This window comes from Arachis ipaensis, chromosome B03 (assembly GCF_000816755.2).
Source record: "Arachis ipaensis cultivar K30076 chromosome B03, Araip1.1, whole genome shotgun sequence".
Classification (NCBI taxonomy): domain Eukaryota; kingdom Viridiplantae; phylum Streptophyta; class Magnoliopsida; order Fabales; family Fabaceae; genus Arachis; species Arachis ipaensis.
Window position 1 is genome coordinate 39,581,463 of NC_029787.2, and position 14,772 is coordinate 39,596,234.

At 35.4% G+C, this 14,772-nt stretch overlaps 2 protein-coding genes across 9 annotated transcripts; both read left to right on the top strand.

Annotated features, from left to right (window-relative positions):
* On the top strand, positions 3,576-13,872 carry LOC107630363 (pentatricopeptide repeat-containing protein At3g24000, mitochondrial). Of its 8 annotated transcripts, none has more exons than XM_016333466.2 (6): positions 3,576-3,968; positions 5,346-5,518; positions 6,397-9,459; positions 9,927-10,047; positions 12,274-12,967; positions 13,244-13,872. In XM_016333466.2, exon 3 carries the CDS (start codon positions 6,442-6,444, stop codon positions 9,331-9,333), a length of 2,892 nt encoding a protein of 963 aa, XP_016188952.1. In that variant the 5' UTR covers positions 3,576-3,968; positions 5,346-5,518; positions 6,397-6,441; the 3' UTR covers positions 9,334-9,459; positions 9,927-10,047; positions 12,274-12,967; positions 13,244-13,872. The 8 variants fall into 8 exon arrangements, with proteins under 8 accessions (XP_016188952.1, XP_016188953.1, XP_016188954.1 ...); XM_016333468.2 differs by lacking the exon at positions 3,576-3,968 and having other exon boundaries at positions 4,958-5,518; positions 12,274-12,808; positions 12,894-12,967; XM_016333467.2 differs by lacking the exon at positions 5,346-5,518.
* On the top strand, positions 12,287-12,928 carry LOC107633018. The gene is made up of 3 exons (XM_016336652.1): positions 12,287-12,407; positions 12,491-12,645; positions 12,692-12,928. Exons 1-3 carry the CDS (start codon positions 12,287-12,289, stop codon positions 12,926-12,928), a joined length of 513 nt encoding a protein of 170 aa, XP_016192138.1.

Below are 14,772 nucleotides of genomic sequence, written 5' to 3' on the forward strand. Positions count from 1 at the left end.
TATATATATATATATTATTTTTTTTCTTTTCTGCAAGTTTATATACTAGTCATTCTACAAATATTTCATGATAACTAAAAATCTTTAAGAGTAAAATTATAAAAAAATTAATTTATTTAAAATGAAAGTAATATGGTTAAGTGTAATTTACTTAGATGTGATTAAAAAATAATTGAATACTATGTATAGTAAAAAATTGATATTATTGAATGATAAAATTAAAATTTATTTCTATGTATCATTTTTGTCCCCAACGTTTTCATCCTATTTAAGTCCCTAACGTTTCAAAATCGTCTCAATTTTGTCCCGCCGTCAATTCTGTTAACGGATCCCTAACGGCAGGACAACATTGAGTCAGTTTTGAAACGTTAGGGACTTAAATAGGACGATTGAAACGTTAGGGGATAACTTTGGGACTTACCCCAAACGTTAGGGACAAAAATGATAATTTACTCTTTAGATTTTTAGAAGTAATATTTATTTCATTCAAATGTTTTTATTAATTTTAATTTAATTTTACGTATTTTAATTTTGTTTATTTAGTTACTAATTATGTCAGAGAATTTAGAATTTTCTTTATTTAACCTAAAGTTGAGTGAGTTTCTTCGATTTAATTTCCAAACGAACAAATTAGATTGAGGTATTTCTTTCTTATTGCATCAAGTAATTGAATACAAAGAGATCTCTTTGTATTCAATTACTTGATGCAATAAGAAAGAAATACCTCAATATAATTTGTTCACTGGTTTGGAAATTAAATCGAAGAAACTCACTCAATTTTAGGTTAAATAAAGAAAACTCTAAATCCTCTGACATAAAATTTAAATTAGTAACTAAATAAACAAAATTAAAATACGTAAAATTAAATTAAAATTAATTAGTCATATCACGAACATTTGGATGAAACAAATATCACTTCTAAAAATCTAAAAAGAATATTTAGTCTCTACATGTAATCCTACTATTAAAATTATGGTTGATGAATTTAATTTCACTAATAAAAAAAACAGTTTAATTTTTCTAGAAAAAGGTGTATGGAATAATAATCTTGAACTAACTTTTTTTTTTAGGTTCAATAATATAGAACATACATGTCGTTCTTAAAACCCTAAATCCAAGACATAATAATGCTTAATCAACCCAAATAATTATCACTTTTGTGTTAAGTCTCGTTGTTAATAATTTTGTGCTATCTATTAAGTTTGACGTTGTTTGCTCTCCGTTCACATGTAAAATATGGCAGAATGCATTAGATGCAAAACTTAAAACAATGTTTTTTTTAATTTATTTTCCAATTTTAAGTAAAATTCCTCTCCGGTCCCCCACTATTAGAAAATAACAACACGGTCCTTATCCATTCTCTCTGTGTGATTGAAAGGACCCTCTTAACCGGAATCCGGTTAAGAGGGTCCTTTCAGTCACACAGAGAGAATGGATAAGGACCGCGTTGTTAATTTCCAATAGTGAGGGGGCACCAAGTCAATTTCGTAAATGGTTAGAGACCGAGAAGGAGTTTTACTAAAAAAAATGGGTAGTCTAAATAAAGAAGAAGAGAATATAAAAAGTTAAGGTTAAACACTAATTTTATAATTGAAGAATAATGAAAGTTGAGAAGCAATAGACTTGGTATGAAATAATGAAACAAATTTTATAACTCAATTATAGCTATCAAAGAAAAATAATATTAAAAAAGAATTTCATGATATTATACAATAATAGATTATTACGAGAAGATGAGATCATAGAAATCTTGTAATATATTACAAAAATAGAAGATTATTGCCATCTAAAAAAAAATTTTTTTTATGTAAGAATATAGAGTAAAATCAAATGCGTAAGGATAATTGTGAAACTACTTTAAACTGTCTTTTAATAAATAAAAATTATTTATTCTGAGAAAAAAATTAATTTATATAATTATTTAATTATATAAAAATATTTAGACCTTGAAATTATTCTTTAGATATAATTCATAGATTGTTATTCTTATTGTGTCTAATTAAGATACTATATAGTAGTATGAACTAATTATATGTCTATCTTTGTATTAGTTATTTATAGAATTTGACTTAATTGTTCTTAAAATGTTAGTAAAAATATGTATTTCAAATTTTAATTTTAGGTTTTTTACTATTATATATTTTTATTTACGTGAGAACGGTTTTACCGGTTGAACCAGTAACTCATCGGTTGAACCAATAAACCAGTAAACCAGTAACTTGACCGATTCAATCACCGGTTCAGTATTGACAACTATGCTGAAAATCAAAATGGATCAGCGGACCGAATTGATCTAACTGAAAACTGGGAGACTTTGCGGTTTAGTCCATACCGAAAAAACCGTTCTTTTATAAATCATCAGAAAACTGTTGAATTGACTGAAAACTAGTCAGTCGGACTGAACCAGGATCCAGCCGGTTTACACAATACGAAGCTCCTTCCTTTCTTCCCCCACCCCAAAAGCCCCTTTCTCCCCTTCTTTCTTTCATTCAGAAAGAAATAAAATTAAAAAACGGGTTAATACTCAAATTCGTCCCCGAAAGATTACGCGATCTTCTTTTTTGTCCCCGAATAATTTTTTTAATAAAATTAGTCTCTGAAAGATAAAAAATAAGTCAAATCAGTCCTTCTGTCAGTTGGACGATGACGTGGCACATTAAGTGCCACGTGGCAAGTCAACGCCACGTGTCACTTGACATGTAAAAAAGATTTTTATAGTCAAAATAGTCTTTGAAAGTCCAGACGTAAGTCATTTTCATCCCTCAAATTTTAAAAATTAGTCAAACTAATCCTTATATAATTTTTTTTAATTTTTTCTTCATAATATTAAATTTAAAATATTTTTTTATACTACTAATTTTAATGGAAATGTAATTGACAAACAAAACATTAGTAATTGTATCTTTTTTTCTTAAAAATTTTTTTCAATAAAATTATCTCTCTCCTTTAATTCTTCTCAAAATCTTTCTTATTCTTTTCTATTCTAAAACATTTTTCTTACATACATTTTGCTGGAATATATATATATATATATATATATATTCCAGCAAAATGTATGTAAGAAAAATGTTTTGGAATAGAAAAGAATAAGAGAGATTTTGAAAAGAATTAAAGGAGAGAGATAATTTTATTGAAAAAAAAATTTTAAGAAGAAAAGATACAATTACTAATGTTTTGTTTGTCAATTACATTTCTATTAAAATTAGTAGTATCAAAAAATATTTCAAATTTAATATTATGAAGAAAAAATAAAAAAATTATATAAGGACTAGTTTGACTAATTTTTAAAATTTGAGGGATGAAAATGACTTACGTCTGGACTTTTAAGGACTATTTTGACTATAAAAATCTTTTTTACATGTCAAGTGACACGTGGCGTTGACCTGGGTATGCCACGTGTCACTGACCTGCCACGTGGCACTTAATGTGCCACGTCATCGTCCAACTGACAGAAGGATTGATTTGACTTATTTTTTATCTTTTAGGGACTAATTTGATTAAAAAAATCATTCGGGGACGAAAATGAAGATCGCGTAATCTTTCGGGGACGAATTTGAGTATTAACCCAATAAAAAACCTTAGCCTTCTAATCCTACACCACCACCGCAAGGAGTGGCACACTACCACAGTCCGTCGCACCCAAAGTTCGCCGTCCATCTAGCTTCCCTCGTGCTCCAAGTCTCCAACCCCTGTTTGCTGTCACCGATCGCAGCTACTTCCTCGAGCTTGGTGTCCGTCGCCTTCGTCTGCTCAGCCACGCTTCCGCCGCCGTCCGTTGCGCTCAGGGGCTTCCGTCCTCGTCTGGTCGTGTTGCCGGAGTCTCCAACTCGTCTCCTCATTCACCAATGGTGTGGTCGTCTACTAGTCTTCGTCTGGTCGCCGTGGTCTAGTCGTCGTTGTCTAGTCGCCGTTGTCCTTTGCGCTCAACCTCTGTCCGTCCTACTCTGCCCAGACTGCTCAGATCGAAGGTCAGTGCTCACTGCTAGTGCTTGCTCTTCGTTTTTTTTATTCAGAAATCATATTAATTATTGAATAAATATTGAATGTTTTGGGTTTTTGTCGAATGATTAATTGATTAGCTCTGGCTGCTCTGCTGTGCTGCTGTTCTTTGTTTTGTGTATTTTTTTGCCTAGTGCTGTGCTACTGGAAACCTCGGATTGTGCTGTTTTGTGTTTTTATTGGGCTTAATTGTGCTTAACCCCATTACAGATTTATAAATTATTAATCTTTCATATATTCTGCTGTATTTGTCCTCAATCCTCATCACAAATTTTAAGGGTTTAGGGTTTGTGCAGTATTTGTTCTTTAATTGTGCCGTGTTTTGTGCTTTTTTGCGAAGTGTTGTGCTGCTGGAATTGTGCTGTTTTGACTTTTGTGTTTTTATTCCGCTTAATTGTGTTGTGTTTGTGCTTTATTTCATCCTCATTGATCTTTGTTTAATTGTTTGTGCTTAATTGTGCTGTGTTTATGTTGTGTTTGTGCTTTCCAGTTTGGGTAAACAGCTTAATTAAGCTCCTTTTGAAAAAATAGTTTAAATAATAAAAGTTTATATTAAAAGTAGTTTATAAATAAGTTATTTTATGTTTAATTTTTAGTTTTAAAAGTGCTTATTTTAAAAGAAATGTGATAAAAAGCTTTTTATTACAAGAGAAGTCATTTTTTTTAACTTCTCCATAAGCATTTAAATAGCTTCTTAGAAAGCTACAATTTAGTTTTAAAAATTGCACCTGACATTAATACTACTACTTTTCATAAGTTAAAAGCTCAAAAAAAAATAGCTTTTGAAGTTTTCCAAATGGGTCCTTAGTTAATCCTCATTACAAAATTGTAATTTGTAAATTATTAATCTTTCATATTTCATTTATTGTGCTGTAGTAGTCTTCATTACAAATTTATACACAATTAAATCAGTTAAATTAATAAACTAATAGTTAGAGTAATTTTTTTTTTGGTGACTAATAGTTAGAGTGATTTAATAACCAATTCGATTTTCAGAACCTTGACTAAAATATAATTATAATCTAATAGAAAAATGAGAAATATCATTGAAACTAAGAGGATTAGAAACCAACTTATTCTCTAGGCATGTATTATTAATTTATTATCCCTAAGTGCTTCTTGACTGATACTATCTAACTATCATCTAAAACTGTAAAAAACTATAAAAATTAATAATCAGATAGAAATTAAAACAGCCATCATTTACCAACAAAAAAAATTAGTTAACAATTTAGCAAAAACACAATCATCCAATAATCAAAAGGACAAGAACATGAAGAAAAATTGTACAAATCCCTGTTCGAGTATCTCTCTCAGACCCGAACGGCTGCTACTTCTTTCTCCAGCGTTACTCGCATGTCTTAACCGCCGGCTGCTGCTATGTGTTCTCTCTCCATCTTCGCTGTCGCTATTTAATGTCTCTGCAGCGAGGCTGCAAACTTTAAGCTCCTTCCCGCTGCTGCTGTGCTCTCTACTCACCCAGTCTCCGACACTGCAGTTGTACACTCTCTCGCCACCGGTCAGCTCTCTTCTAGTCTTCTGTGCCTCTCTCAATATCTTGATTCTGATTAATTGATTACTTGATATATTAACAATATGGATTAATTCGATTTTTTTTTTAAATTCTTTGTTCATCAAGTTATTTTATTAGATTAGTACCGGTTTTGCCTCTTTATGATTGAAAATACAATGTGTGATTAAACTGATTAAATTCAATGTTAGTTCTTTAATCTTTCTTCTCTGTTCTGCCCAAAAAGAACCTTAATTTGCTTGTTTGTGATTAAACCTTGTTGCTAATGATGAACTAATTAACATTCTGGGGCCTTAATTTAATTCTGTTTTGGTTATCATTTGAGTGTAATTAAAAGCTAAATGGAAGGAGGAAGGCCTTAGTTTGCTTCTGTTTAGCTTGCCATTTAGGTTCACTAACCCATCTTCGCAAACACAATATATAAGTGCCATGCATATGATTGCTTGCAGTTCTTGATTTATCTTTGATCCTTTTTGAATCTTGGACATACCACGTTTCAAATGCCTAACAACGTAATATGTGTTCTGTGTAAAAGGATTTGTTGCATTTTTACAGGCTATTTCCCTTGAAATTGCTTGCTTTTCTTGTGTAATAAATTTGGACCTTAGAATAATGAGGTTTCATCCGGTTTAAGGCTGGGTTAGGTTCTCAAAAATTGACCTGGAGAATATTGAGGGCCAGGTCTGTGCTTTCACCCTACCCATGTACACACACCCCTATTAAGTGCATCAAGACACTTAAAGATAACAGATTATGCAAAATTGAAGTACCTCAACACATTCATCTATGATGGTTGTAGTTGATATGCCTCTACTTTATTTCCAGCATTGCCTAACTCTCTCTTTGTTTGTTGGTTTATTCTTCAGCTTGTCCAAAAATAATCATCAAACAAAATAAAAGTGAAAGTTTTCATGGAATACGCAACTGTGTCCTATGGATTGTGCAACCTACACAGTTTTCAGTTTCTCTCCCTACCCATTCTCCAAGTTCAAATCTTTTCACATAAACCACCGCGAAACCCCTTCAACATTTTTTCCACAGTTAGTTCAGCTCAACAGAGGTCAGGGACAACACCTAAAAGAGACCCTAGTGGTATAAATCATCGCTCAGTGCCTCAAACAGAGAAGAACATTGAGATGAAACCGTCAAACGTGGGTAGCAAGCAGAGGCTTAAACGATATTCTTCCTTGTTGGGTAATTGTGCTTTGAGAGGAGCTTTGAATGAGGGAAAGGCCATTCATGGTCACCAGATAAAAACTGGGGTGGACCCTGATTCTCACTTTTGGGTTTCACTCATCAACTTGTATGCAAAATGTGACTACTCCAGTTATGCATGCCAGGCGCTTGATGAAATGCCTGAACAAGATGTCGTGTCCTGGACTGCATTAATTCAGGGATTTGTAGCTCAGGGAAATGGCAGGCAGGGTGTTGATTTGTTTTGTGAGATGAGAAAGAAAGGGATCAGTCCGAATGAATTCACGGTTGCCACTTGTTTGAAAGCTTGTTCTATGTGCCGGGATGTTAGTTTTGGGAAACAGGTTCATGCTGAAGTGATTAAGGAGGGTTTATTATCTGATGTGTTTATTGCATCTGCATTAGTTAATCTATATGCGAAATGTGGTGAAATCGACCTTGCTGATAAAGTGTTCTTTTGCATGCCTGAGCAGAATGAAGTATTGTGGAATGTGTTGATTAATGGTCATGCTCAAGTGGGTGATGGGAAAGGAGCATTTAGATTATTTTGTGAAATGATAAATTCAGAAGTAGAATTCAGTGAATTTACCTTGTCCAGTGTACTTAAGGGTTGCACAAATTCAGGACAATTAAGAGACGGCCAACTTGTGCATTGTTTGGCAATCAAAAGTGGTTTTGAAATAGACAAATTCATGTGTTCCAGTCTTGTAGACATATATTCAAAGTGTGATATGGTAGATGATGCACTAAGACTTTTTTATATGATCACAGACCATGATGTAGTTTCGTGGAGTGCAATGATCGCTTGCCTTGAAAAGCAAGGTCATAGCAGTGAAGCAATTAAGCTATTTTACTTGATGAGACATACTGGAATTGAACCAAACCAATTTACCTTTTCAAGTGTTGTTAGTGCTGCTGCTGAATTGGGTGACTTGCTTTATGGAGAAAGCATCCATGCTTGTATTTTCAAATTTGGGTTTGAATCAGATGTCTCTGTAAGTAATGCCCTTATCGGGATGTACATTAAAAATGGTTGTGTGGATGATGGTTATCGGGTGTTTGAGGCGATGACAGGGCCAGATCTTGTTTCTTGGAATACTCTATTGTCAGGATTTCATGACTATGGTTACGCTGAATCAGGATCAAATGTTTTCTGCCAGATGCTTGTCGAAGGATTTAGGCCAAATATGTATACATTTATTAGTATTTTAAGGTCTTGCTCTGATCTCTTAGACATAAAGTTCGGAAAGCAAGTTCATGCTCAAATTCTGAAAAACAGTCTTGATGGAAATGAATATGTTGGGAAAGCCCTTTTGGACATGTATCTCAAATTTAGATATATGGAAGAATCATATATAGTTTTTTCTAAGTTGATCAATAGGGATGTCTTCACATGGACAGTAATGATCACTGGTTTTGCTCAAACTGAGCAAGAAGAGAAGGCTATCAAATTCTTAAATTCAATGCAGCAAGAAGGAGTAAGGCCCAATGAGTTCACTATTGCTGGCTGTTTAGGTGGTTGTTCCCGGATAACTGCTACTGAAAGTGGAAGGCAACTTCACTCTATGGCACTTAAAAGTGGACTTCTGCCTGATATGTTTGTTTCCGGTGCACTTGTCGATATGTATGCAAAATGTGGCTGCATAGAAGATGCTGAGGCTGTTTTTAAGGGACTGGTTTGGCGTGATAAAGTCCTATGGAACACTATGGTATGTGGATTCTCTCTGCATGGTCAGGGTGATAAGGCCCTACAGACCTTTCAGAAAATGAAAGATGAGGGCAACTTACCGGATGATGTTACCTTTTTAGGTGTCCTTTCTGCATGCAGCCACATGGGTCTTGTTGAAGAAGGGAAACAACACTTCAACTCCATGAGCAATGTTTATGGTGTAACTCCTAGAGACGAGCATTATGCTGGTATGGTTGACATTCTTAGCCGTGCAGGAAGATTTGTAGAGGTTGAAAGTTTTGTCGAAGAGATGAAGCTCACGTCTAATGCATTGGTCTGGGAGAATGTTCTGGGCGCATGTGCAAAGCATGGGAATGTCAAATTTGGTGAAAGAGCAGCAAAAAGGCTATTTGAGCTCAAATGTGAGACAGACTCAACTTACATATTACTTTCAAATATTTTTGCTAGCAAAGGTAGGTGGACAGAGGCCAAAAGAATAAGGGCCTTGATGTCCAGCCATGGTGTGAAAAAGGAACCTGGTTGTAGCTGGGTAGAAATAAACAATAAAATACATGTCTTTGTGTCGGATGGGGGACATCCTCACATCAGGGAAATCCATTTGAAATTGGAGGAGCTTGGTGAAAAGCTCAGATTGATTGGTTATGTACCACAAATGGAACATGTGCTTCATGATGTTCCAGACACAGAGAAAGAAGAACATCTTAATCACCATAGTGAGAAGTTGGCTCTTGCCTTTGCCCTTATGAGCAATAGCCATAAGCAAACAATACGAATCTTCAAAAACCTGCGTATCTGTCGCAATTGCCATAATTTTATGAAGCATGTCTCAAGGATCACAACTCAAGAAATAGTTATTCGCGACACTAACCGGTTCCACAGCTTCAAGGATGGATCGTGTTCCTGTCAAGATTATTGGTGATTTGGCTGAAGACACTAACCTGTTGAACTTGTTTTCATGTAATTCACTGCTTTGAAAAGAACTACTTGTGCTCATCCATATCCCTAGTGCTGAGATGTGAGAAGATATCAAAATAACTCTGGCAAGGTAATGAATGAATTTGTGTACTTCTTTCATTCCTCGTTAATTTCAGCGACATTCATAGCTATGAAAGCATTTTAATCTCATTCATGCCAAACTCACTTAAAAAAAGATTGAACATTAAATATTTATAATAATAGGCACCAAGCTGTCTCAATTTTTATTTGGCTCATAAAATTTGATAGAAGGTTTCTTTTTGGTGTAAACTTCTTTGAATGACACATTGAATCTGGAGAGTAATTAGTGAGACTACCGGCATAGATCAGAGTCAATATTAAATTGCAATTTCATTGTCTGAATAATGCATTTAATTTATTTATCACATTTCTTTTACTGATATAGTAATATATAGTATCCATCTGTAATTCTTGTACTACCCAGTACATCATCAAAAGGGCCTGTTATTTGCAATCAGCAAAGAATGGTGCTTTCTATATCAATTATAATATCTTAGTTGGTTTCTATGTATCCAGCGTGCTAATATTGATGATCTATCGGGAAAAAGTTTTCTAGGGATGGAACTTCTGTGGAAAACGGATGGAATGCCCCTCCTTATCGAATGCATCTTGCTGTTGTGTGCATCCTATTATTCAGGTTTGGCATCTAAACTAAATTTAATTGTGTATAGAGGAATGAGATCATGCCCGGAAATCGTTGTCCAGAAAGAATCCCATTTTATATGAATAAAGTAATTTTTTTAATTCAAATTTGCTGCGGGATTCGAACCCAGAGACTTTGTTTGAGCGGACAAACGAACTTATGATTCGACCAACCAAGTTAGTTAAAACCCTAACAATTAGTGTTAGAAAAAATACGTTAACTAAATTATCATTAAAGAATAACATAGGCACATAGCTAGTCTTCTAAAAAATCTCTCTTTTAACGGTACAAACAAGCAAAATAATGTTCCTCCAGGCATTTGATGAGAGGATGAAGAATAAAAACTTTCACGATGCAAAGAAAAGAAGAATAAAGACTTTGACTAATGGCTAGGAGCCTAGGACTGAAGTACGTAATTATGTTTGTATCATAGTTCTGAAATTGGACGGGACCAGCCGGTCGAACCTGTCCGACCGGGAACCGGACACCTATGCAGTTTGGTCCTAAATAGAAAACTGCAATTCTGAAAACCGCTTGTAAACCGCTGAACAGGCTGGTCGGACTGAATCGGGACCCAGCTGGTTTACAAGAAACGACACCGTTTTGAACTTTTAGAAACACAAGAGCATCAGAAATTCAGAATCCGTTTCCTTCCCTTCAGTAGTAGAGCTCAAAGCCTAAACCCTGGAACCCTAGCTTCTCAACTGCCGCTGCAAGGATTGCTGCCGTCCGTCGTGCTCAGGCACCAGCGTCGTCGTCTGGTTGTCCGCACTTCATTCTCATTCAACAATCGCACCTTCTTCCTCGAGCTCAGCGTCAATTCCTGATCTTTGTCTGCTGTGTCGGGCTCCTGCCGCCGTCCGTCGCGCTTGGGCTCCACCATCTTCGTCTGGTCGTGGTGCTCGAATTTTCCAACCCACCAATTGCAGCTTCTTCCTTGAGCTCGGCGTGTTGGAGTCTGCCCTTCATTTGCTCAGCCGCAGCAGCTTCTTCCAACCGACCACCGTCTTCGAGTCGTGCTTGTTGCTTGGCCTCTGTCTCCATCGCGCTTCTGCCCCTCTGTTCAGACTGCTCAAGAAGTCAGAACCAAGGCTTAGGATTCTGCTAGTGCTTCTCAGATTGGTTTCTTCATTTTTTTTTTGAATTTTTTCGTTCTTGGTTTTTTGTTCTTCGGTTTAGGAGTCTGCTACTGCTGATACTACTCAGATTGAATTGTTGAATGATTAGCTCTGCTTATTGCTGTGCTGTGCTGTACTCTGTTCTGTTGCTTTTTTTTCATGATGTGCTGGAAAAAATTGAGCTAAAAGCTTGAAACCTTGATAATCCTTGTTAATCTTTGAAAAAGTTTATTGCTGATGTGTAACCTTTTATTGTGGTGTTGTGATTTAATTGTTGGTGTTGTTGCTATGTAACTTTCAATTGTTCCTGTTGGTGTTGTTGCTTTGTTTTAAATTTTAATTGGTGGTGTTGTCTTATAATTTGCTATAATTTGTTAATTTGGTGTAATTTTCATACTGTGTTGATCTTTGTTTTAATTGTTTATTGTGTTTGTCCTTGTGGTACAAATTCTCCTGATTTGAAGGCTTTCGTTTTGGTTCTAGATAAGGCTGCATTTGACTTGGATGAACGTCTCAACGATGCTATTTTATATATGAAGAATATATAATTTTATACAATGTGATACAATTTTTCTTCATGTTCTTGTCCTTTTGATTATTGGGTGATTGTGTTTTTGCTAAATTGTTTACTAATTTTTGTTGTTGGTAAATGATGGCTGTTTTAATTTTTGTCTGATTATTAATTTTTATAGTTTTTTTTTTTATTGAACCGTTTTAGCTACTGGTTCACTGGTTTACTGGTTCAATCGTGATTCAACTGGAATAACCGTTAAAATAATAAAATATAAATAAACATACTAAAGTATAATTATAGTCTAATATAAACTTTAAAATATCATCCAACTTTAAATACAATATATGAAAGATTAATAATTTACAAACACAGCACAAATCCTAAACCCTATAAATTTGTAATGAGGACAACCACTGCAGTTTGATTTATTTTTTTTGTCTTTTTGTAAATTAGTTAGTACTGTGATTCTTTTTGCAAATTCAGTGGTCTGTGGTCACTACTAATTTGTTGGTTAGTTTCGATTATTTGATTATAAATTCTAATTAATTGGTGCTAATTTTTTTTTGTGAATTTGTGATAATTATGCAGATTGATATCAGCCATGCCGACCTTTAGTGCCATAGCATTGGATAGGTTGTTAGAGCCTGGAGGTTCCAGGCCTGTTGACAGATCTGCTCCGAGTTCGATGCCTCTGCCAAACTCACAGAATGGGAGGAATGCTAGTGCGCCCCGAAGAAGAAAAAGGCTCCTCGTCCTCCATTAAAACCATCTCTTTATGCCACTCCTGAGGTGACGCCACTTCCAGATGCACCCTCTCCATTTCCTCCGTCACCAATCATTAACCATAAGCGACGTACCCCGCGCCTCCTCAAGAGCACTTCAGAGGCCAGCATACTGGCTGAGCGGAATGTTCTCCATGATTGTGAAAAGCCTTTTGGTAAGAGCTCAGATATGGTGATTGTAAGTTCAGCTGGTGACTTCCAAGTTCCTTATAAAAATCCTGAAGCTGCTAAAGGAGCAAGGTGACAGTGTTTATCACTTTGAATTTGATAGCAGCAAGAATGGTGACTTTGGGACTGGACACAGGGAAAGTGGGAGTAGTAGCATTACAAATGATTTACAGGTACCGACAATGAATTCACAAAGAGGTTTAGAGATTGAAGATTTCTTTGATCCAAATGAATCAATGAGTTTTGCAAGTATTACAGATGTTGAAGATAATGCTGCGCAGAACTGTCTATGAAGTACAGCAGTCTTGGGGAGTTTTTTGATGCTTGGGAAGGTAATTTGGGTTTAGTTTTCTGCCCATTGTTTTTGTTGCAATGGAACATACACAAGCAATAAGAGCCTTGTTTGTTTTTCTCACTTTTCCCCCAATTTTCAACTTATGCTACTTGCTGCAGTGGGCGGAATATCCTAATTATATCATGGAATTATCCATAGTATGGTATATTTCATACGCCTTACAAATAGTGGTTTAGTAGTGCTTGTAGTGAAGGTCTTATAAATTCTTTATTCTTGTTGGAGATGAGCTTACTTGTCTTTTCTCTTTCTGCAGAACTATCTTCTGAAGGTGGAGCTCAAACTTCTACAATTGATTTTGAAGCTGAATTGTGTGAATTGAGGTTGAGCCTATTGATGGAGATAGAGAAGCGGAAGCAAACTGAAGTGTCCCTTAACAGCATGAAAAGCCAATATGAGAGAATTAGGCAAGGGTTATACAGTGCAGGAATTGTTTTTGCCTGCAAATCTTACTGCTGTTGCAGCGGTTGACCTGAATTCTTATCCCATGGAAGATCTATGTCAACAAGTTCATGTTGCAAGATTCATATCGAACTCACTCCATTGGGAGAGGAATGGCCAGGGCTGAAGTTGAAGTAGAGATGGAAGCTCAACTAGAGTTAAAGAACTTCGAGATTGCTCGTCTCTTGGAATGCCTCCGATGTTATGAGACCATGAATAGAGAGATGGTTCAGAGGAACCAGGAAGCGATAGGTGAGACTTATGTCATATATTTGGTCTTTGATAGTTTTGATCAAGTGAACGTACTCATTTTTTTCCTTCCTGTAAGAATATCTGTTGCTGGCACTAGTTTGGCTAGTCATTTTACATGTCCTCGAAGCACAATTATCATGCTTTACTTTGAGTTTGACAATTATGCATGTTCAAGAAAGATTTGGATGGACACAGCACCTGTATTGAGTGAGAATTGTCTATCTGGTTGTCGAGCGGGATTGTCTGTCTAATGTTAGTTTTATTAACAGTCTTGAGAATCGTGCATCCATGGTGTGCGCGACAACTGTTGATGTGTTTATTTTGCAGACAGCAAATAGCAATTAGCGGTTTAGGATCAGTTTTAGGATAACTCCCCCCTTTTTCCTGTTTACCACAAAACAAAAGTAGAATTATTAGAATACAAAGGGGAATAAAGCTGCATTATTTGGGAATGTGGTCAATTTAATGCTGAGATAATTGAAACTTCGAATTTCTACTTATTAATACTATACACAACCCTTGATGTGCACCAATATTGCAAGGTTTGCATTGAAAGCCCTTGATGTGCATCAATATAATAGCTATCAGAGTCTTGTTCACTTCTGTTATATTGTGAGTCTCATTAAAAACTTCTTTCACCTAAGTCGTAAGGGAATTTTCCACCACATCCCAAGCTTGTTGATAGAATTTGGCTGGGAGACCATCGCTTCCAGGAGCCTTCCAGCTTCCCATAAAAAAAAAAACCGCATCTTTAATCTCCTCGCTTGATACCTCCTTAGCCATATCCTGATACTCCATATCTTGTAACTTAGGAAACTGATTAGAAACAACAAAGTCATTATAATCAGATTCTGAACAATAGAAATTCTTAAAAAAATTAACACCCCAAACTTTAAGAGTGTCCACATTGTCCACCCATTCGCCTTCCTCACTCTTTAAGGCTGTGATTTTGTTTCTCTTACGTCTTTTATTCGCCTTTGAGTTTGAATTTTTATCACCAAATTTAATGGTATCACATCTAGACATTTGTTGCCAATAAGTCTTCTCTTGAATTGCTATTGTCTCGTATTCTTTCCACAAATCTTTTTGGAG

Coding starts and splice junctions, on each gene's coding strand:
- LOC107630363 (XM_016333466.2), top strand. CDS start 6,442: ATGGAATACGCAACTGTGTCCTATGGATTGTGCAACCTACACAGTTTT.
- LOC107633018 (XM_016336652.1), top strand. CDS start 12,287: ATGCCGACCTTTAGTGCCATAGCATTGGATAGGTTGTTAGAGCCTGGA. Junction 12,408..12,490: donor ACAGAATGGGAGGAATGCTA/GTGCGCCCCGAA, acceptor CGCCACTTCCAG/ATGCACCCTCTCCATTTCCT. Junction 12,646..12,691: donor AGAGCTCAGATATGGTGATT/GTAAGTTCAGCT, acceptor AAAATCCTGAAG/CTGCTAAAGGAGCAAGGTGA.